Here is a 24,104-nt window from a genome sequence, read left to right on the forward strand (position 1 = left end):
CTGAATTGCACAGTGCTGGGAGAAGTGCTGTGGTTGTTAAAAGCAGAAGCCCAAGAAGTGCTTGAGCTGCTGAAACTTGCTGAAGAGGCAGAGAAAGACATTTCTAATTGGCTGCATTTCATTTGCGAGGCTGGCAATTTGACGTAGAAGTCTTAAGAAAATTACTAAACCCCAGGGAATTGTCCTAGAATAAAAGAAAATCATCCTCATGTCATTTATAATACAAAGGCAAATGCCATGCTTTGTTGTCATTTCTGAGTTGTCACGAGATGTGTAACATTGCAAAGCCCACAATAGGACAAAAGGATCAACTCTTCAGCAATTTTATTAGTTTTGATTTTCCTTTTAGATTTGGCTATCATGTTCTCTATTTTCTCCCAGACCCCCCGTTTTCTTCTCCATTAGCAGTAACTAGAAAGACACTTGGCTGACAGATTCTGAAAGACTGCTTTCCTTTGCCCGTTGTTTCTTCCTTCTCACTCCTTTCTCAGTTGACATTCAAATTTATTACATTCTCTGCAGCTCATTTTTTGAACTAGCTTTATGTTTTTTGAAAATTTCTATCTCAAATAAAATATCCAAAGCCATACAAGATAGCACTAAAACATTTATTTATTGCCTCTCCCATTCCATGCATTATAAATAATAAAGCATTTGTTATAGATTAAACTTTACATAATTTTCTTCCAAAGGCCTCTTCTAACATTCAGTAAAGGCCATGATCACTTCTGAGGAGAAACAAATAATGTACAACTACAAAGGAGAGGCTACTTGGGGAAAGGTATCCATCTGTGCAGGATTACTTGGCAAGTGTTTTAGGCTCGCAAAAAATCTGAGAAATGGTGCACCTCTTCATTCTTTCTTTTCCACTTGGTGTGTAAGGCCTCCAAACCCAATACCCGTGGGGCCAAAATTTTTGGCATAGCAAACTGTGAATGAGAAGAGGATAAAGGAAGAGACAATGCATTGGTTAGTGCCATTTTTTTCAGGCTCTTCTGTCTGGGCACAGTCCTTTAAGTATTAGAGACATCCTTTTGATAGATTTATGCATAAGTTGGCTGGGCAGGGTGGCTCACACCTGTAATCCCAGCTCTTTGGGAGGCCGAGGCAGACAGATCACCCGAGGTCAGGAATTTGAGACCAGCCTGACCAACATACAGAAATCCTGTCTCTACTAAAAATACAGAAAATTAGCTGGGCATGGTGGCGTGTACTTGTGATCCCAGCTACTGGGGAGGCTGAGGCAGGAGAATTGGTTGAGCACGGGAGGCTGAAGTTGCAGTGAGCCAAGATCTCACCACTGCACTCCAGCCTGGATGACAGAGCAAGACTCTGTCTCAAAAATAAAAATAATAATAATAAAAGATGTATGCATGAGTTAACTTTTTAAAATAAATTGAACAATATTTATCTTAGATCTGTTAATAAAAATTGTTTACACTTCTTGCCACTTTACTAAATGTGTTTGCAGATATTTTCTCATTTGAGTCAGCAACCTCTGGATTGCCTGCCCAGCCTCATCCCCTGTTGCCTCCCACCTCTGCCTCCCTTCCTACATTCCAGGCACACAGAACCACTTACAGTTCCTGGAATGAACCATGATGTCCCAGCTTAAGTGTCTTTGTAATCAATGATCCCTCTTCCTGGAATGCCCCCTCCCAAACCCACATGCACCCATCAAGCCTCAGAGGAAGAGGAAGCAAGTCCTGTGAGAAGCTTTCTCTATTACCCCAAGCTGGTTCCTTTCCTCTTTTTAGGTGACTGCATTGTGAATGTTTCTCTACTATAGCTTTTTTTTTTCACTTTGAAATGCAATTATTCATTTACATGTTCATTTCACTACTGACTTCAGCAATATTTTAGGGTATTATGAGCAACGAAGGCTGAGGACCCCCTATGTCTTCTACTGCCAGGAGACGGCAACCATCTGTCAGATAGTGGGCTAGTTCCCATCCTGTGTCATCACAGGAAAAGCATTGGCAGCTGATATGGTTTGGCTGTGTCCCCACCCAAATCTCATGTTGAATTGTAGCTCCCAGAATCTCCACATGTTGTGGGAGGGACCTAGTGGGAGACAATTGAATCATGGGGGCGTGTTGTTCTCGTAATAGTAAGTCTCACGAGATCTGATGGTTTTATAAAGGGCAGTTCTCCTGCACTTACTCTCTTGCCTGCTGCTATATAAGATGTGACTTTGCTCCTCCTTTGACTTCTGCCATGATTGTGAGGCCTCCCCAGCCATGTGGAACTGTGAGTCCGTTAAATCTCTTTTTCTTTATAAATTGCCCAGTCTTGAGTATGTCTTTATTAGCAGCATGAGAACAGACTAATACAGCAATCTACAGTTTTGACTTATAAAGTCTTCCCTCTTAATGCCCTTTCCACTGCTCCTCTCACTTCATTCCAACATACTCCTTTGGAGATTCTTGAGACACCATCATTAAGTGATGAAACTCCACTAAGCAACGAATAGGCCTAGGCTCAAGGGTGGAGGACACCTTGCCTTGGCCCTAGTGCATCCCTTCCTTTGATAGTGTCAAGAAGGAGCTAAGCCTCTCCTGTTTCTCCACAAGACCAACAGATTATGGAGGCAGCAAGGGGCAGAGCCGCAAGGACCAGGAGGAAAACCAGATCTGTCCCTATGATCACTCAGTAATGTGCAACATCAACAACAGAACTATTAGTGGGGTTAGGCAGGAGGGAGACAGATACGTCGTGATAAACTCCAGGGAGGCCAAACTGAGTTCACCCTCCTCCAGTCACCCCCTCTGCCACTCAGATGAACAGAAAGATGGTGTTTCAATTTTTGGAAGGGGGTGTGGTGTTAGTTGTCCTGGCCTGAGGCCTCTTCCAAGACCAGAAGCAGGGCACTGTTTCCTCCTCTTCCTCACTCCCCCAGGTGCCTAACTTCACCAACCACTGAGCGTCTGAAAGCATCTGGTCTCTGCCAGGTGCTCCACTGGAGAGGACCAGAGCTGGATCAGGTGGGAGATTCCCTCCCCTTAGATGGTTTTGCTCCCCATCCTGAGAACCCAATGCTGCCCAGGCTGAGCAGCCATACCTCCTGAAAGACACAGGAAGACCTCCAGGCGTGAAATAATTTCCCCTCCCAAAGGCCCTTTTAGGGAAAACATATTTCAAGAAAGTCTCCAGAATCACTCACCTTTGCAATAAAGTTCCCCATCTTTGTCAGTGACATTTGTGGACTCCAGACTCTTCCCACAGATGGCACAGCGGAAACAGGTCTTATGCCAAGGCTGAGGGGCACAGAAAAGTTGCATATTTAGTGAGGTAGGCAACACATTCTGTTTCCATTTTAAGTCCCTGACTAGCAGCATCCAGAGGAGTGACACATCTTAACCATTTGCTTACCTAATGGGCCCCCATGATTTCTCCAGGGGTTTGGAGAAAATGCGATGCTGTGGCCTTAGCCAGCACTACTCAGAAGCCTGTAAATGGATTTGTCATGGTGATTTGCATATGTTTTCCTTCAGAATAGACTAAACAGAAAAGGGCTTCCTCAGGCCAAAAAGATCCAAGGAACGGAACTGGTCAGAGAAGGACTTGGGCGGGGGCACTCGGTGATATTTATGTTGGATATAAAGTTAAAGAAGGAAAAAAATACATCAGGCAATTGTCCAGGGAATTCAACCTTGTTTTAACTCTCTGGTTTAATTCCTCTGTGTAATTCTGATGGCAGAGTGGCATAATTTAGATGTTCTAGATCTCCATCCTCCTGCACATCTGCATGTCTATCAGGTACAGCCCAGGGCTTCTCCTATGTCTTCAAATGGCCAGTCTTAGGATGGAGCCTCCCCTTGTGTTTGAAGTTAGATGCTCTCCATGGCCCTTCCTCCCACCATGTGGTATCAACAGAATTTTTCTCTTTCCTTGGGTCTGACTCCTTTGGTGAGTACCCAGGCTTTGAGCCTGAAACTGGAACTTGCAGAGCACGTATGCATGAGTGTCTCAGACATCTGATGACTTTCCTGAGAGCCAGGAGGTTTGTAAGTGAGGATGCTTCTCACTGCTGTGAGGCATCTGCTATATCCATTGGTTGTGATGGCAGCAACAGGTTGAGTTAGGCAGTGGTGGGTGGGTCTGGGGCTGACATCTTTTGCGGGGATTATTGACACTGGAGGGTAGGGGGACTTTTGCTTTGTATCCCAGAACTTTCAGCTGGGTGCCTTCCATCTAGTAGAATAATGCTTGCTGCATCAAACTGTACCAGTTCCAGCTTTCAAGGGGCAATGCAAGATGACAGACAGCCCCAGCCAGGGAAAGTGGCTGAGGATGAGTGATTTGTAAAGTGGTTATGGGAGCTAGAGAGAATGACAGCTGCTTGCAGTTCCCAAGTTTTCTCTCATTCCTTCTGAATGGCCTGGTGGAGATGAGCAAATTCTGTCTGGGTCGTACAGAAGCTCTTACCTTGCCACCTCCCATAACCTTCTCAGCAGCATAGACTGACTTGCCACATCGAGGGCACTTCTCGGACTCTCCAAACTTCGCAGTGAACTTGGAAGGGTTGCTGGTGGTAGCTGAGCGTGCCGGCTTTGGGGACCTGTTGGAAATAGACCAATGTAATGTAGATTTCCCTTGGCAAACAGTACAAGAGCTGTGTGGCCTGGAGTAAGCGACCTCACTTCTCTGTGCCTTGGACTCCTCATCTGGAAAATGGGGATAATTGCGGTGTCTTCCTCACAGTGTTGTTGAGACGGTTAAATGAGGTGACATGCATAAAGCACTTCGAACAGTGCCGGCCTGGCATGTAGTAAGGGCTAATAAATGTTAGCTAAGGCCGGGCGTGGTGGCTCACGCCTGTAATCCCAGCACTTTGGGAGGCCAAGGGGGGCAGATCATGAGGTCAGGAGATTGAGACCATCCTGGCTAACATGTTGAAACCCCATCTCTACTAAAAACACAAAAAGTTAGCTGGGCGTGGTGGTGGGCGCCTATAGTCCCAGCTACTCGCGGGGCTGGGGCAGGAGAATGGCGTGAATCTGGCAGGTGGAGCTTGCAGTGAGCCAAGATCGCGCCACTGCACTCCAGCCTGGGTGACAGAGTGAGACTCCGTCTCAAAAAAAAAAAAAAAAAAAAAGTTAGCTAAAATGGGTTTAGAGCTTAGAGCTTTCCTTTTTGTTGTAAAGCACTTAGCAAATGTTCTATTTATGTTAGCTTGTGTTATTGTTGTTGTGTTGTTATTACTACTATGCTTATGTTTTTTCTGGACCATTTGCAAGGCCATTTGCTTCCTTTCTAAAGAGAGTTGTGAAAATTACAGAGTAAGACAGGATCTTGACAGTGGGTGCTAATCAGTTCTTGATGAACCACAGTTCATGAGCTGATGCATTCCTTATCACAAGCGAGGCTGTCGTCCTGCCTCCAAGGGTCACCTGTCCCAGAAGAACAATGTCCAAAATAGAGGCATAATAATGGCCTCTCATGTGTTCGTATCTTTTGGTGTTTGCTTGTATATTATATCAATTGAGCTGTACCACAACCCTATAAAGTAGGCAGGGTTGGTTGGAGGAGAGTGAGGATCAGAGGGTGACTGCCCAAGGCCAGGCAGCTCATGACTGATGGAACTAGCAGGAAATCCTAGGTCTTCAGACCTTGTTACTCTTTGCGCAGCATCACTAGGAAGCCCTAATGTTGAAAAGTGAACTTCAGTTAAGGCAAGGCAGAGAATGCAGTTGGTATCATATTTTCTTCCTTAACAAGAGTCTCCATTTGAGATTGAGTAATAAGAAAAATTAACAAAAGAAGTCTTCTCTCTAAGATGACTAATCACACATCTCTCCACTTTTCCAGGCTCTCCTGTGGCTTACTCTCTTTTGAAGGGATCAGCTGATTCCTCAGATGGCCTAAGTGCTCTCTGGGGGAGGCCCTCCATGGGACACTTCCTTGGTTGGGCTGGGCCTTTCTGGTCAATCCCAGTGCAGAGCTGAGCCTTGAGGTCAGCTGGCCAGACAGTATTGTCAGGCCAGTGGCCATCAAAATTTCCTCAATTCTGGGCTGGAGGTCAGTGTGATTATCAAGAAAGTGGACCCAGGGGACCAGACTGGTGGATGGAGGTGACCAGAGTGATGCCCCAGCTTCCGTAGGATAATGTGGTGGGAACTCTAGCACTGTATTGGCAACAGGCAGCCAGGGAACCAATCATGATTGATTGTTTACTCTGAGGCACAGCCCATCCCTGCAGACACACTCCCCCTGCCATGTGGATGTTTGTCATCTTACAATCCAAGGGAAGAAATCTTTTTGTGACAGGCACACAAAGAATGGCCATTGCTTCCCTGCCATATTTATGTGATTTACACGGAAACTCTCAAAGGGGAAGAAAGGAGACTCCATGCAGTTTTGCAAAGGTCAAACAATGGAACATCTGTACATCCTGGGTTTTCTCTTGACATGCAAACCAAGAGCCATGGTGTAAAAGTAATTGCCCTTTAGAAAGACAGATAATTTAAAGAGAATCTTTGGAGAGATGACACATTGTTTGAACTGGTCAGACTGAGTATTCCTATTGTTGGCAAGTCAACAATAGGGTCCATTCTCCCACTTCCAGAAAACGTTGCTATGGGAACGAAATGAACTGTCCTGATAATTGGAGACTTTAACAGGCAAGGGGGAGCGGGGCAGTAACTCACTGTTGGAACTGCAGGCCGAGATGCTCGCCCGTGTCCGTGCTGAGACAGCCAGCGCCTTGTCCATACCCGATCCCTTTGGGGCCATATCTACGCCCATAGCACACTTTACAGTAGATCTCCGACTCATGAGCCGCGACTGTCGTGCTGTCAAGAGCCTTCCTGCAGGCCACTGCCAGGAAAAGGAAGGGTCATGGGATTGGAGTTGAAATCCTTCTCCCCTTCTTACACTCCCAATGCCATGCTCGGGGCCACAGACCGAGCACGAGGGGCCCCTGAGCCAAGAATACAGTGTTGATTCCGACCGGAGCATCTGTCCTGAGTTGTACACTCCAAGACAGTCCCAATCTCACAGATGACGAAATTGGATTCAATGGTTCCCAGCTGGAAAAGGGTGGAAGCTAGCATTAGAACGAGATATATAGTGTCAGACCTGCTAAGGAATGCATCCCTGAACCTTCCTAAATGACATCAGGGAAGTGCGTGTGTGTGTGCGTGCACGCGTGTTGGCAGTGGGTGGGTTAAGGTAGGAGAGAAACTTATTTTTTTCTTAATCATAAAAGAATCGGGATTGAGCATTTTCTATACTTACCATGGCCTTTGAAGGACACTGTGATATTCAAGCAGACAATTGCCATTGAGGCTAATTTTGGTCAAATTCTGGAAGCAGAGCAGGTGGGGAAGGGGGTAGACTTGCCTTATTAACTCCTTAGGCTTCTATTGGCTCGAGCTCCCGGTTACTGTATGTTATCTAATGTAAAGTATCCTCAAATATAAGGCAATCACGCCCTCATTTTTCCAAAGAGAGGATTTATAGAAAGATTTATTTTGCAAATTTAAAAGAAACTTTTAAAATATAAATAAAATGTCAAATATCTACTTATAATTTTAATTTAGTAGTATAAATCAACAACATATTGATTTGGAAAGGTTACTTTTTTCTAATCTCACATAAATTTGGGGAATAATTGTCTTCAATTCTGTCTTTGCATTTTCAACATCAGCATCTCCCTCACCACCAGAATCATTTCTGGGGGCAGCTGGCCCAGCTTTTCTGAGCAGCTCACCTTCACTTCTGTCTGTACATTTTAAGAGGCAGCCTGTTTTATACCTGAGTAGGAGGTTGTCACCTAGAAATTGCATCTCAACAAGAAGGACCTATTAGCATAGCATTAGGGCAGATTTTTTAAAAGGTACAAGATTTCCACCATGTAACGACTTGCTATATTGCTTTGCAACAATGATTCTTAAAGGTTGTTTATAGTGATGCTCAGTGTTTATAATAGTGAGATAATATCCCAAGAATAATAATATGCAACATTAAATGTATTTGCCTTTAAAAAAAAAAACCAGTTCCATCAAATGATCCCTATAAGCAATCCAGCATTGAATGAGGTTATTTCAGGCTAATATCCCTTCTTCAAATGATATTTTCTTTAAAAAAAAAAAAAGTAATTGAATATGGGAGTGGAGGAAGAAGATAAGGTTGTAGATGAGGTAGGATTAGCCAGGGGCTGATGAGTGTGGGGCAAGGGAGTTTATTCTGGTACTTTATTAGACTATTCTGTCAACATTGTAAGTGTTAAAAAAATCTGTACCAAAAAAAGTTTAAATCAGTAAATAAAATAATTGGAAGAATGTCTTATAGCAGGAGAGACTTTATAAGGCTTTAAACACAAGGCATATCTTTTTTATGAAGATTAATTTGGGGGAGAATGTCTTATATTGAGACATAGAAGGTATATACTTGTCTTTACCCTTCTTGTTACTGTCAGTTACCAACCTCCACAACTGCTTACATATTTGCTGATGGTCTAGACTCTGAGTTCCTTGAGGGCAAACCTGTTTTGTCTTAATATTCCCAGAATTTAGCACAAGGTCTGGGCCAGAGTTAGTCCTCTGTAAACATTTATTGAGTACATGAATGAATGAATGAATGAATGCATGCATGTGTCAGTGTAAATCAGTGAGTTGTTCACAATTATACAATAGTAAGTTGCAGAGCCACAGCTTACCTCAGCTCTTTTGACTCCTAGTCCAGTGCTCATTCCCATCACTCCAAGACTGCCTATACCCTATCGTGCCCTGGCCAATTCTGTAGCCACTCCCTGGCTTCTGATGAGCTTTTGTGAACAGACAAAGGAGAACTGTGCTATCCAATGCTGTGGCCACAGCCACATGCTGTGCTATAAGCACAAAATGCACATCAGATTTCAAACACTTAGTACAAATGCAAAAATCATGTAAAATATCCCACTGATCATTTGTATATTGAAGTATACATTGAAAGTATAATGTTTTGGATATATTGAGTTAATTAAAATGTTTTAAGCTTAATTTCGTCTGTTTATTTGTACTATTTTTAAACTATGGTTACTAGAACATTTAAATTTACATATGTTGCTTGCACTATATTTCTTTTGGACAGCAAACTCACTTTCTAGATTTCATAATTAATCTAAAGATTTAATTGTGAAGATTTATCTAGAAGTCAGGGGAACACTGTCCTGGGCACAATGTAAGGTAGACCCTGCATCTCTGAATACCATTTCCAGCAGCTACAGAGTTGCCTGCAGACAGGCGATTATCTTGTGGTAATAAAATAGAAAAGTGTGCTCCTCTCTGGGGCTCTTCTATCCATCATTCCTGAAATGTATGCTGCTCAAATCCTCATCCCATCAACGAGTTCTCAGGAAATATCAAAGGGTTAAAAGGGATGTACTAAAAAAGTGCTCAAATCTCTTCTACTATGACTCCTTTGAACAAGGCATCTTCCTACTACCTGGGAAAGACAAGACACCCCCTACTATTGAAAGCTTCCCTACAATTTCCTGTTCCCACTCAGTTACCAAAGTTGATCAAAGGAGAATACAGGCCTAGAAGGCTGGATTTCCAGATCAAGACCCCCCAGTTTTCTCCTTGTAACAACCTGTGCAGTAGGTATAATCATCTTTGCTTTATAAATGGAGAAATTGAGGCTCACCATGGTGAAATGACCTGCCCAAAATCTCAGTGAGTACGTGGCAGATCCCAGACTCAAACCTGAGTCCCTTTTACTCTAATTCTAGTATTCTTTCTAATATTCCTAATCCTATTTTTTAAAGAATGCTACCTCTCTTTGGACAAAAGTTCCAACAGATGGAGTCCAGCCCTTGGAGTTCTTTTCAATTGCATGGATGCCTTGCAGCTACCGGGCTGAAGCTTGGGGGTGCTGGTGTGGCAGTGGGGGCTAGTTGGGGAGGGGGCTTGCCAAATATCCAGCAGAGCTAGCCCTTAAGCCAGACCTCCTGGAGGGAAGCAGAGAAGGTAAGTGGCCATTTCAAAACCAAGGCCAATTTTCTCCCAAACAGGACTAGGTGCCAGGAAACAGTGTAGAATGCAGTCATGTCAAAGAGCACTGGACATGGAGTCTAAAGGTAGAGGTGCATGTATAAGGCTCTACCGCAGATGCACATGACCTGGGCTTAGATGTGAGAAATGACTTGTCCAAAGTCACATGAGTCAGGCAGTGCCAGACTCCCAGAGGACCACAAGGTCTCAAGGTTCTCCCCATTTTTGACATTTGTGAGTCAGTTGTCTAGCGGGTAATGGTCAGGATTCCTTTCATGTAGTTACTGGTGCCCAGGCCCTGAAATGCTTCCCTCTCTGACTCTTACATACAGAGTTGGCATGTGTTGCCCCCCTGCCTGACATAGGTTCTCTCTCAGGCAAGACCAGTCACAGCTGGCTTCAGTCACAGCTGACCAGAAGGGGCAACATAGACAGCCAAATCCAACCTGGCTCCAGATAAGTGCTGACTTCCTTTCTCTGCCAAGTCACGTGTTGTCAATGTCGCCATGGGGTCAAAGTTTTCCCTACAGAGAGCAGTGACAGGCTAGTTTGCTCTGACTTTGAGCTACAAGAGAATGAATGGCCTCTGAGCTGGGCAAGTAGTCAAAGCAAAGGTGTTCAGGAGAGCACCATCTTTTCTTGGTGGGGCCCAAGAGTTAAATTTCTAACCAGTTCCAAGGTGATGCTGATGCTGCTGGTCCCGGGACCACACTGTGAGAACTACTGACATACAGTGTTTGTGATTCAATGTGAACTTTGTGATGCTGTCCGGATGCTGAGGGGCCCCCAGGGTGTCCACCCAACTCACTGCAGTGGAAACACGTCTTGTGGAAACTCCTTCCATTGCACTGGATTTCTTCTGCATGGTAGACGGTCTTTTCACAAGCTCCACATTTTGCGCCTCCGCCCCAGTTTGGCATCTTGAAGACTATCTGGTCAAGGTCAAGTCTAAGGGGACATAAAGCAAATACCCTACATTGAAGTGGCCCCAGGAGTGAGCCAATCTCTAATGGTGCAGTGGTCTGAAGACCAGGATCCAGCCCAATTTTTTTTTAGTGTTTCATTTATTCATTCATTTAGCAAACAGCTACTGTGCCCTAGTCATTAAATAAGCTCAGACACTTAAATGGCTTTGGGTAATCACTTTACTACTTGGGAACTCAGTTTTTTCTCCTGTTAAATTTCAATAACATCTATTCCTATGTATTTCACAAGGCTCTTGGAAGGAATGAATAGGCTGATTTCATGCACATAAAAGTATGTACAAATGCTGTTTTTTTTTCATCTCAAGTTTAAAAAATTATCCCATCAGAACTGGGAATCATCTATGAAGATGGTATTTTCTTGTCTAGCTAAGAGCTTTTCAAATCACCTTAGACCTTGCTAAATGCAGATTCTGGTTTGATAGATCTGGGGAGAGGCAGGAAATTCTGCATTTCTAACAGACTCCAGGTAATATTCATGCTGCTGGCAGTGGACTACATTTTGGGTAGCAAATTCTTAGCTTATCTGGCTGAGAGAAAAGTATATTAATAATATATAAAACCTCCTATTCAGAGTTATTCCTCATATCCGTACATTCCTTTTTAAGAATATAATCGCCTAGGCTCGCAGTGCCTCACGCCTATAATCCCAGCACTTTGGGAGGCCAAGGCAGGTGGATCACCTAAGGTCAGGAGTTTGAGACCAGCCTCAACATGGAGAAACCCCGTCTCTACTAAAAATACAAAATTAGCCAGGCGTGGTGGTACATGCCTGTAATCCCAGCTACTCGGGAGGCTGAGGCAGGAGAATTGCTTGAACCTGGGAGGTGGAGGTTGCAGTCAGCCAAGATGGCACATTGCACTCCAGCCTGGACAACAAGAGTGAAACTCTGTCTCAAAAAAAAAAAAAAAAAAAAAAAGAATATAATTTGCCCAGGCTATAAGATATATTGGCACTACACTAGGTCAGTAGTTGGAAACCTGCTTTCTGCTTTCAGGGCTACCCTCCACCTGCTGAGCATATCAGGATGAACTATATAGCTTAACTTTATACCTGTTTTCTCACCTATACAGTTATTCCTTTCCTTGCTGCTTCAGTGTCCTTTAGAAAATCAAATGACATGATGTGCAGAAAGGTCCCACAGAGTTCACAGTGCTCAACAGGAGCAAGACCATGGTGCTGACATGTCCTCTTGCATTCTTGGAGACATTCAGCTATAAGGAGCTGCTGATAGCCACAGCCCCAGGACTGTCATTGTCTCCTCACCACAGAATTACATTGAAGAGATATTAACTAAAGAAAACTGTTTAAAAAAATAATTGTCCTCTGTATTTTTAGTAGAGATGGGGTTTCGCCATGTTGGCCAGGCTGGTCTCAAACTCATGACCTCAAGTAATCCACCCGCCTCGGCCTTCCAAAGTGCTGGAATTACAGGCGTGAGCCACCGTGCCCAGCCTAAACAAAAATTTTTAGCCAGGTGTGCTGGTGTGCACCTGTAATCCCAGCTGCTCAAGAGGCTGAGGCAAGAGAATCGCTTGAACCCAGGAGGTGGAGGTTGCAGGGAGCCGAGATTGTGCCACTGCACTCCAGCCTGGGCAACAGAGTGACGACTCCATCTCAAAAAATAAATAAATAAAATAGTAATAATAATTGTCCTTATCTGCATATGTTTTTAGTATGAATCCAAGTTTTCAGTTTCCTCAAAGCAGAACTAAAATAAGTCATTGATGTTAAATGAAATTTCTGAAATTCAGCTGCCCAGGGGAGCTGAATTTTCACTGGAATCTTCTGGTTTCTAAGAAGCCTGGTGTGTCAAGACACGGAGCACTATCCAGCCATTCTGAGTGGCTGCTTCTGACCTTCACTTTCCCTTCTGGGAAGCCAGTCACCTTCTTATAATAGTTGGCGATTAACACTAAGCCCTCCTGGGTCAACTGGTCCGGATTGTATCTCACAGTCTCATAACAAAGGCAGTTTTTTGCTAAGAAACAGAAAGTAAATAGCAAACAGACTGCTGAACCTGATACTAGGTCTAGAAGGAATGTTTCTGTCTAAATATTCCCCCAAAGATCTTTTCCTGCTTAGAAAAACTGTGAGGTTAGCCAGGAACATCCTATCCTTCCTCTCACAGAAGTAGGATCTTCTGCTAATTCGGTAAAATTTTAGAAAAGAACTTTAAAAAAGGAAACATTGTGCTGGGCATGGTGGCTCACGCTTATAATCCCAGGACTTTGGGAGGCCAAGGCAGGAGGATCACTAGCCCAGGAGTTCGAGACCAGCCTGGGCAACATAGTGAGGCCCCTGTCTCTACCCCCCCAAAAAATTACCCCGGTGTGGTGGCATGGTCCTATAATCAATCCTAGCTACTCAGGAGGTTGAGGCAGGAGAATTGCTTGAGCTCAGGAGTTCCAGGCTTCAGCGAGCTATGATCACACCACTCTACTTCAGCCTAAGTGAGAGAGTGAGGCCCTGCCTCTAAAATAAATAAGAATTTCTTTAAAAATGGAAGCATGTAGTTTTTCTATTTCTATAGTTCAGGTGGTTTAGGAAACTATAAAGGGTAATGGATTTTGAGTTGAAAGGTTTAGAATTAAAACTCACGTTCATTCGTTCATTCATTCATTCACCCTGCATTTACTACATGCCTATCATGTGTCAAGCACTGCACTAGGTACTCAGTGACAAAAGGGGAAAACTTATAAAATGAGTAATTTGTGACCCCTGGTATTGAGAAGCCCATGTTGTGTGTGAAAAATAGACAAGATTCAGAATGCTGTGTACCAGCGAAGAGTCTTGTGAGACATGCTACGGAAACTCAAATGAGGGAGTGGCTCCCCACATTTAGACTGGGGATGAAGGCAGTGAACTGTTGGAGGGTCACAGAAGAGATCACATTCAAATGGGGTTTTGAAGGGTGAATAGGAGTTCACCAGATACAGAAAAGTGGGAAGGAATAATGCTAATGAAATCATGCAGAAAAAAGAGCAAGCAGAAAAGCATAGAGGTCTAAATAGCCTCTAAAAGAGCCCAGATTTGTTTATTTTGGACTCCATTTAAACTATAGACTTTCAGGGCTGGAATAGATTTTTAAGATTGCCGGACCCTCTCATTTATAACCAAGATGTATTTCAAAAGTAAGCATTTAGGGATATTTTTCTTAGCCAACTTCTTTTATACAATCCATTCTTCTCTCATTAAAGATGATACATTTTCTAGAAAAGAATAGACTCACATAATTTTGCTCATGTTCATTTTGATCCTGAGTTTCAGCGTGATATAAAATAGAGGAGAAATGTAATAAATTTCCTCCAGGAATATGGCAGTGACACTTGTAAAATTAATGATATAGAAATTTTCAATGAAAACAACCTTAGGTCAAATTTCTCATTTCAGATTTGCAGTGGAGATTTCATTGGCATGTCTTGCAAGTTAATAGGAGACAGAGATACCTCTTGGGGGATAAAAATACATATATATCTGGGCGCACGTGCGTGTGCGTGTGTGTATTCATTGCCTTGGCATACTTTTCAAAATGAGAATAAGATTACAGATAATACCTCCTTCACAAACTAATGTATCCTAGCACTGGTTGTTTTTAAGTGATCATAAATATCTGACATACATGTATCATCAGGACTTGAAATTTAAAATAGAAATCTGTAAGTATTCTAATAATGATGCTTAGTTCCATTTCTGAAGACGGGAATGTAACCATGGAGGCTAAACAGAAGATGTCTCACAGATCAAAAAGCAGAGGATATTTTAAAGCATCCTGAATCCAGGCCAGGCACGGTGGCTCGTCTGTAATCCCAGGACTTTGGGAGGCCGAGGCGGGTGGATCACAAGGTCAAGAGATCGAGAACATCCTGGCCAACATGGTGAAACCCCATCACTACTAAAAATACAAAAATCAGCTGGGCGTGGTGACACGCACCTGTAGTCCCAGCTACTCGGGAGGCTGAGGCAGGAGAATCACTTTAACCCAGGAGGTGGAAGTTGCAGTGAGCCGAGATTGTGCCACTGCACTCCAGCCTGGTGACAGAATGAGACTCTGTCTAAAAAAAAAAAAAGTCATTCCAGAGACATGGATTCTAATCTCAACCTTGAACTCAGGTAAAAAATGTTGATAATAGTATCTCCTGGACAGGACCATTGTGAAGGTCATGGGCATATGATGGAATTTAAAGCAGTATTGAGAAGTTATTTTTGCCCACTTCGCTTTAGGTTACTCAAATGGCACCGATGTGCTAATTAAGGCGCTGTGATCTGAAATCCCAGTTTAGGTCCTGGCTTATGAACATAACCTTTTCAGCTTCCCACATTGCTTTGGAATTCTTGCATCCCAACACTGCCCTAGACAGTCCCAGAATGTGAGTTTACCCTGGCCAGGTACCAAGGGATGGGCCATTTGTTTACCAGCGTTGCCTGGTACTGGCAAGGGTCATTGAAGGTGGGATACCAATTATAGGCTTGCTCGTCACTCAGCCCTGTTTGTCACCTGGGTCACAATCTCCATCACGCCACCTGGCACGACTCTCCGGGCCAGTCCCTGAGATGACTATGTTGTCACCGACAAATTGTGGGTCAAGATTGAAATGGGGGACAGTCTGGAATTTGCAAGGATGAGATAGAATGGACAGCCCTGTGACATCAACTTGGAAGAGGCTGGACTCCAGATTTGGATACTCAGATCCCAGTGAGAGACTACCTTGTGCCCACTTTTAAACTAAGGTTTAACCAATAGCATACGAGAGATTTTACTAGGAATGTGCTTCAGTGGGGCAGTGGGAGAAGCACTGGATCAGGTGCCAGAGGCTGGAGTTCTAATTCCATTTTGCCTCTTCGAAGCTGTGTGATCTGGGAAAAACCATTCAATCTCTCTGAACTTCAGTGTCCACGCTAGAATGGGGCATTAGTCCTTTTATTTCACTATTGCTGGGAGGACCGTATTAGTTCAAGTACTGTCAAATCATTCTGTAAATTGTAGCGTAGTATAAAATGTAAGAGTCAATTAGGTTCTGCCACAACCTTAAGTTGTCATTTATCAATCTGAAATTTCAAAAGAATAACTGAACTGTGTATCTTGGGCACATTATTCCTAATCCAACTATTTCTCCCTTCCTCCCCCCTTCTTCCCTCCCTCCGTCCCTCCCTCTCTTCTTTTCTTCCTTCCTTCCTTTTTCCTTTCCCTCCCTCCCTTCCTCTCTCCCTCTCTTTCTCTCCCTCTTTTCCTTCCTTCCTTCCTTCCTTCCTTTTTCTTTCTTTCTTTCTTTCTTTCTTTCTTTCTTTCTTTCTTTCTTTCTTTCTTTCTTTCTTTCTTTCTTTCTTTCTTTCTTTTCTTTCTTTCTTCCTTTCTTTCTCTCTTCCTTTCTTTCTCTCTCTGTCTTTCTTTCTCTCTCTCTCTTCTTTCACTACCAACTGTAAAACTGAACAATGATGAATTAGGGCAAAAGTGGTGGGTACATAAAATGAGCACCCAGAAGGGAACTTTAGGCCATGACTTTGGGCAGAGACCTCAAGCCACAGTGCCACAATGCCACCATTTTCAGCTCAGTGCTGGCTCAGTTGGTCATCCTACTAGATGCTTGATTTCATGCAGTGAGTTAAATTGTCTACACTGGCTGAAGCAAAGATTTTGGATCATAGGAACACATATATGGAATCTAAGTAATATTAATAGTCATTTCTAACTGTGTTATTGAATCTAACATGCCTGGAGCACTGCCCTTGGGTATCGTTTAATCTTCACAACAACCTTCAAGGTAGGAACTATTATAACATTTACTTTACAGTTGAGGAAATGGAGGCTTTGGGAAATTACATTAGTCCAAGTTCTTGGGACTCATATGTGTCACATGAGTAGATTGGAACTTACGTTTCTCTGACTCCAAAGCTGTGTTCTTACATTAATATTAGTTACTATTTGTCATTTACTATTTGTCAGTTGCTTTACGTATGTTATTTTTTAATACTTACAACAGCTGCCCAGAGCAAATTTTATTTCCATTTTTGTGGATAAGAGAACTGAACAGAGAGCTTAAGTAGCTTTTCCAAGATCACACAGCTAGTAACTGGAAGAGTTGCCATTCAACCCCCAGTTAAGCTGGTTCTGTATCTCATGCTCCTGTTTATAACATTGGAGAGAGGACAAGGGTCAGCACCTCCACTACCCATACTTCCCAGTTGATGGGAATTGAGATGTGACGGATCCATTGTCTCTCCATGGGACACGGAGGATACTCAAGAGTGGGACTAACAGGGAAAGTGAATTCATTCACTGAAATCAATGACTTTCTGAGTTACGGTTGTTCAACATGGAAAGGGCTTCCTTGGAACTGGAGAGTTCTCCCATGCTATCGATTTTCAGCTTAGGTGGGGATGGACATCCAAGTGGCTGCTATACAGTAAAGCCCCTTCAAGGGTCCTTCAAGCCCTGAGACAGATTTAAGGATCTGAAAAGTGATTGAAACCTCACCTTGCAGAAAATCTGCCCAGTGGGGTGCCCTCTCAAACCCTCTCCTTTATTCACTCTTAATTTAGGTAAGAAAGATGACATAGCCATAGTGAAAAAGCATGGGCTTTGGAAGAACCAAGCTTAAATTCAGAAACACTAACTGTTGAACGTTGGGCAAGTTGGTCAAATTCTCTGACCCAGTGTCCTCAACACATGTCCTCATGTAAAGACAATATGAGAAAGCTTGTCTGGGAAGGTTGTTTTCAGGTTAAAGAAGATAATAATGGCTGAGACACTATATAGAATTACTTAATACCTAGCAGGAACTGAATAATTGCAGTTACTTGCATCATGACTGTTACTGTTGTTATTACTCTATCTCCAGTTTTCAAGTCTGTTCTTTTAGAATAAACAACTCACTCTCTGCTTGTTCTCCATGGCCCTTCTGGTTCAGACTGTGAATCAGGTTTGTTTTCCAGCCTTTGGAGTGTGCCATGACCCGGGACAGGTGTGCCCAGGTCGGGGTGAGAGTCGGCCGGCCCCATTGCATTGTTGGATTGGGTTGGAGGCAGCATGCCCAGCCAGAAGCCCTGTGGCCCGGGGGAGCTCATGCCCTTCAGTTCTCGGTGTAGGACATTCAAGGTCAGTGGCTGCTTCCTCCTGAGCTTCTGAACCCAGATATATGACGTACTCCAGCCAGAGGCCCTTTCACAGAGCTCAGGAAGCACAGGTTGCTCATTGCCAGCATGGAAATAAATCCGACTGTTGGTTGTCACCCCCTTTTAAACTCAGACATGGTAGACACACATTAAATGAAGGCTGTAGAACATGGGCATCTTACACCTTTTCTGAAATCATATCTGAAGTGTGGCCAACTTTTACTCCCCAAAATTCACTATTTGTCCTATTTTGACCTCCACAATTTATTTTTAAAGATCACCTCATATCCCAGTTTACCTCCTGGCTCTGCCGCTTTCTCAGCCATGTGATGCTGGGCAATTCCTATGCTTTCTTGAACTTTAGTTTCTTCCTCTGAAAAATGAGTTTTGCAGAACTTTTTGTGACCCCTAAATAAGGCAGTACTTGTTCCACACCTGCCCAGGGCCAGAAACAACCATCAGCTCATGATCAACTCTTTCCCACCGTAAAGCTCAGAAAAGGCTCCATCCTCCATGCCCTTCAAGATCATTACTGTCTCCCTTCCTGCCATTCTTCACTGGGATGAATAACTGCAGTTTTTCACATTTATAGGCATCACATTTCTCTTTGACCCTGAAGCCCAACCCTCTATACAGTATTTATTCACAGATATCTGAACAGCACACTTGTAACTGGAAGGGAAAACTGCCTGCCTCGGGACTTATATTTCCTGTGTTTTATATTCCTAGCTCTGGGTCTTCCCTCTTGTAAAACAAATTAATTATCTTCTAACTCCTGGTCAGCTTCTTACCCACTTTGACCTCTGGACTTTTATCAGCATGCTTGTACTTAGCAGGAAACCCTCCCAAAACCCATTGGGTTTGGCTGTATGCCTTTTCTCAACGGCCTCACATAATTGTACGGTTATATTAAACTTTACAAAAGTACTTTCCTGTACTTTATCTCATTAATTCTTACACATTCCTTTGATAGAGATAGCCTACCCTTAATTTTATTGTTCAGAAAATGGAAACTCAGAGAAGTTAAGTGATATTCAGAGCTATAATTTGAACTGGCTCTATCACAAATTATCTTTATTTTCTTCTTGAAGTTCCCAGGATTTCTGAGTTTGTATTCTATCAAGATTCTGTCTCCACTTCCTCCAAGGGGATTTTGGCTATTTGCCGGCTGAATGCTGCTGTGGCTCCCTCTTCCTTCCCTCCTCTCTTCCTCCCTTCCTCCCTCCCTCCTTCTCTCTTTCCTTCCCTCCTTCTCTCCTTCCCTCCCTCTCTTCCTTGCCCCCTGCCCTGTGTCTCTTCTCTCTGATGGATGACATATGTGTCTGGGCTGCAGAGCACCTGTCTGCCTGAACCCCAGGGACTCAGCTACCTCCTGCCCAATAGCCTGGGCTCATTGCCACCGACCACAAACAACCGAGTTGTTCAGAAAGGGACCAAAGCCAAGTCAGAAGACACCCTCACATTTTCTGGGTCGTAAAGCAGTTCTACATGCATTGTGACGAATTGGATGTACCCAGCATTAAGATTCAATCCCAGATATAAACTGAAGACACAGGCCATCCCCAATTCCCCACTCTTCTTGCTGTTTATGTTCACCCTTCCCTGCATAGAGCTGCCTCTACCTCCCTCCAGCCGTGACATAGGAGATGATCCATATGTGCTTATTAAATTACATTGAATTGTATAGCAGAGACAAGGTTCCTCAGACCAGTAACTCAAGTCCTCCTTCTTGGAGGAGTCACCACCTTGGCTAAGGAACAGGGCAGAAATTAGAGGCAGCAGCTTGGATCTTTCAGCAGCATTTCCACTCAGACCATTGCTTAATACCACTTCTTATTCTCAATCACACCTATGTCTGTCATTCACTGGGATATTTTTAAAAGTCCTTGACTAAAACCTAGAGGAAACAGTGGGAATCCTGACCACTGGCTGAACTATCCCTGCCATTTAATAGAGCTTTTAATATATTTCAACATAGCAATGTCTTTTTGGGGTCCAGTTTTGATTAATTTCAAATGATTAAAAGGAAATTTGTTGCTGAACATCTTTGGGATACAAAAATTGATTTAAAATCAACAAGCCCCAAATCTCAGTCATTCACCATGACCTTTTGAATAACACGATTCCGGCTAATTTGAGCATGGGAAAGCTGTCTGATACATTGCATCTAGTACAATCGCTAATCGCTTTGTATCTGTGCGGTACTTTACACTTAGGAAAAATGTCGCCAATTTATATTGATCCTCGCAGAAGAGGAGACCAAGCCCCTGAGGGCAGGAACCTTCTCAAAGTCTGTCATCCACGAATTATGTGGTGGTTGTAGGACTAGAAGGTCAGCAGACTTTGCATTATTTCCTCCCGCTTTCCAGTTGTTTCAACAACAACGACAGGAAACGTAATTCCACCACATAAGTAATTTTATAATGAGAATAATCCCTTACTCATTTACCTGCCTGTGAGGTCTCTTAAGGCCCCCAAATACTAACCATCCTTGCAGGAATTTTTTAATACCTGCTAGGTCCACACCAGAGTCAAGCACAACTTGAATCTCTTTGCACAGAACCAGAGAGGGTGCTGGCGCTTGAGGCGTAAGATGTGCCCTTACTCTATAGGACCCTTTGCAGTCCAAACCAGCCACAGAACCAACCCACCTCCAGCCCGAATGTCTACCTCGCTCCACTCACCTGCCTGTGTGGTTTCCGTTCAGCTCAACTGAGTCTGAGGGGCTCTTGTCCTCTTTAAATATATGAAGGCTGTCACCAGCCTTGGCCTGCTGGGGGAAGGGCAGGAGGGAGGCCGAGGGAGAGAGTGAATGAGACGTGAGTAACACAACTGCTATCAGAGGCTGAAAATAGCCTGTGACCAAAGCCCTGAGTTTTGTCTCCCCCAACCCCCCAGCCAGCTGTGAGCCTCTTGGAGAACCATATCACTTGGGTTCTATTTTCACTGCCAATTGCTTATGGCACCAAGGGATCAATTTATGAAGTGTGTCATTTCTGATCAAGTGGTTGGAACAGGAACAAGAGCTAGGGGTTTAACACTGAAAATCATTTCTCCAGGCTCCCACCCCACTGACCTTCCTGGAAATCAATGCAAGGTACCTCCAAATGAGTCATGTGCCATATCTGGGAGCCTCTGGAACTCAGAGCCACAGGTCACCACACTCGTGAAGAGAACTCAGAGCTAAAAATAAGGGTGATGGGTGTCTGAAACGATACTTAGATAATCTCTTCAAAGAAGCTTGGGGAAAAAAAGGTTGGCACATCACTTGGAACCTGTCGCTCCATCTATCCTAGGAAATGAAGTTTTTTCTAAAATGTTTTGAGTTACTTTGTTATTATCTTTTTCTGTTTAAGAATTTGACACAGCAGTGCATATTTATCATCATCACATTATATTTATAACATCTTGACGTGTCTTTGTAGACCCATATTTTCTTTGGAGGTCTAATTTCTCTTTGCCTGGAATTCACAGTTTAGATTTGATCAAGCACCAGGGACTGATATAAATTATAGCACTTAAAAGCTGACAAGAAGTTCAGAGATGTGAAGACCAATTCTTCATGTTATAGATGAGGAAACTGAGGCACTGAGCACCTTCCACTCATGTTGACCCGGATGTTGAGGTAAGGTGCATGTAGAACCCAACCAGGAGGTTTATGATCCAGCCCTCACACCCGATATTAGCCCTTTGGTTACCTGCTCACAAAGCAATTGGTTGAATGACAGAATATTTCACTGTCAAGAAGGTTGTGGCAATTTCACAAAGACGGCCGTGGTATAGCCTCCTATGAGATATCCTCGGTCTGTGTTTTCACTGCATGGCATCTTCATCATAGAGACGAGGCAATCATGAGGATCTTAGAAAGTTAAAGCTACAAAGGACTTTAGAAATCGTCTAGGATAGCGGCTTTTATTTGTTTGTTTGTTTCTTTGTTTAGAGAAAGGATCTCATTCTGCCATCTAAGCTAGAGTGCAGTGGCATGATGACAGCTCACTGCAGCCTCCACATCCTGGGCTCAAGCAATCCTCCCGTCTCAGCCTCCCGAGTAGTTGGGACTATAGGCACACACCAGCACTCCTGGGTAATTTTTTTGTAGGGATGTGGTTTCACCATTTTGCTCAGGCTGGTCTCGAACTTTGGGCTCAAGTGATCTGCCCACCTCGGCCTCTCAACGTGCTGAGATTACAGGCTTGAGCCACTGTACCTGGCCAACCAATAGTAGCTTTAAATTTTTTTTGTGTGCGTGTTTGCATTAGAATACTTTTTTCTGTAGATAATCTTAAGAGGAACATCAGTATATAAAGCAGATAAAAGAGGAGCTTCCACTCATAAGTGGGAGTTGAATAATGAGAACACATGGACACAGAGAGGGGAACATCACACTTCAGGGCCTGTTGTGGGGTGGGGGATGGGTAAGGGGCGGGAACTTAGAGGATGGATCAATAGGTGCAGAAACCACCATGGCATATGTATACCTATGTAACAAACCTGCACACTCTGCATACATATCCCGTTTTATTTTTTTAGAAGAAAAAAGGAAAAAATAAAGTTATAATTAAGCATTAAAAAAATAAAAGGAGCTTCCTTGCTTGAAATGAATGCTGCACTTTCACCATCATGCCTTGCCCTCTTTGCACACTCTGAACTTGCCTTTACACACCTGCCCACAACATGATGTGTAGTTTTAGTTTTGGATTGAAATTAGTTTTGTTCATTATTGATTAGTACTTACTTAAACCGAATGATAGACTTTAGTGCTTTCTTCACTCAGTTACTGTTTTCTTGTTTGTTTGTTCATTTGGTTTTGTTTTTTGAGATGGAGTTTCACTCTTGTCACCCAGGCTGTAGTGCAGTGGCACGATCTCAGCTCACTGCAACCTCTGCCTCCGGTGTTCAAGTGATTCTCCTGCCTTGGCCTCCCAAGTAGCTGGAGTTACAAGCACCCACCACCATGCCTGGCTAATTTTTGTATTTTTAGTAGAAATGGGGTTTCACCATGTTGGCCAGGCTGATCTCGAACTCCTGACCTCAGGTGATCCAGCCGCCTCAGCCTCCCAATTACTATTATTTACTTTTTGTATCTTACATTTTTAATTCTGTGTGTGTGCATGTGTGCGTGTGTGTGTGAGGTAAATCATTCTCGATGAATTCACTGAGAGAGTCTGCCGTAAACTTACCAAATTATCACATAATGTAACAAATGCCATAGACAGGCTGGTTTAAACAACAGAAACTTATTTTCACACAATTCCAGAGTCTGGAAGTTCAAGACCAAGGTGTTGGCAGGGTTGGTTTCTTCTGAATGTAGAAGGCTGTTTTCTCCCTGTATCTGCACGTGGTCTGCCTTGTGTATCTGTGTCCTAATTTCCTCTTCTTAGAAGGACACCAGTCATATTGGATTAGGACCCACCCATATGATTTCGTTTTAACTTAATTACCTCTTTAAGAACCCTACCTCCAAATACAGTCCCGTTCTGAGCTACAGGGAGTTAGGACTTCAACATATGAATTTTGGAGGGACACAATTCCGCCCCTCATAGTCTTCATTTTGCTTTCACTCGAATGCTAGTTTGGTTAAATTTGGGAATCTCTATTCAAAATAATTTTCAGTCAGACCTTTGAAAAAATTCTTCAGACTGGGTGGCTTAGGCAGGAGCAATGTGTTGTCTCCCAGTCTGAAGAATTTTTTCAAAGGTCTGACTGAAAATTATTTTGAATAGAGATTCCCAAATTTAACCAAACTAGCATTCGAGTGAAAGCAAAATGAAGACTATGAGGGGCGGAATTGTGTCCCTCCAAAATTCATATGTTGAAGTCCTAACTCCCTGTAGCTCAGAACGGGACTGTATTTGGAGGTAGGGTTCTTAAAGAGGTAATTAAGTTAAAACGAAATCATATGGGTGGGTCCTAATCCAATATGACTGGTGTCCTTCTAAGAAGAGGAAATTAGGACACAGATACACAAGGCAGACCACGTGCAGATACAGGGAGAAAACAGCCTTCTACATTCAGAAGAAACCAACCCTG

General features: G+C 43.4%; 1 protein-coding gene across 1 annotated transcript; it reads right to left on the reverse strand.

The window, feature by feature from the left end:
• Positions 1–587: 587 nt before the first annotated feature.
• On the reverse strand, positions 588–20,867 carry CSRP3 (cysteine and glycine rich protein 3). Its single transcript, XM_017858223.1, has 6 exons — positions 20,759–20,867; positions 10,786–10,925; positions 6,651–6,819; positions 4,429–4,561; positions 3,164–3,257; positions 588–929 (listed from the first exon to the last, which is right to left on the reverse strand). Exons 2-6 carry the CDS (start codon positions 10,895–10,897, stop codon positions 853–855), a joined length of 585 nt encoding a protein of 194 aa, XP_017713712.1. The 5' UTR covers positions 10,898–10,925; positions 20,759–20,867; the 3' UTR covers positions 588–852.
• Between the last annotated feature and the right edge of the window lie 3,237 nt (positions 20,868–24,104).

The sequence above is a fragment of the Rhinopithecus bieti genome, unplaced genomic scaffold (assembly GCF_001698545.2).
Source record: "Rhinopithecus bieti isolate Rb0 unplaced genomic scaffold, ASM169854v2 scaffold_2350, whole genome shotgun sequence".
NCBI classification, from domain to species: Eukaryota; Metazoa; Chordata; class Mammalia; order Primates; family Cercopithecidae; genus Rhinopithecus; species Rhinopithecus bieti.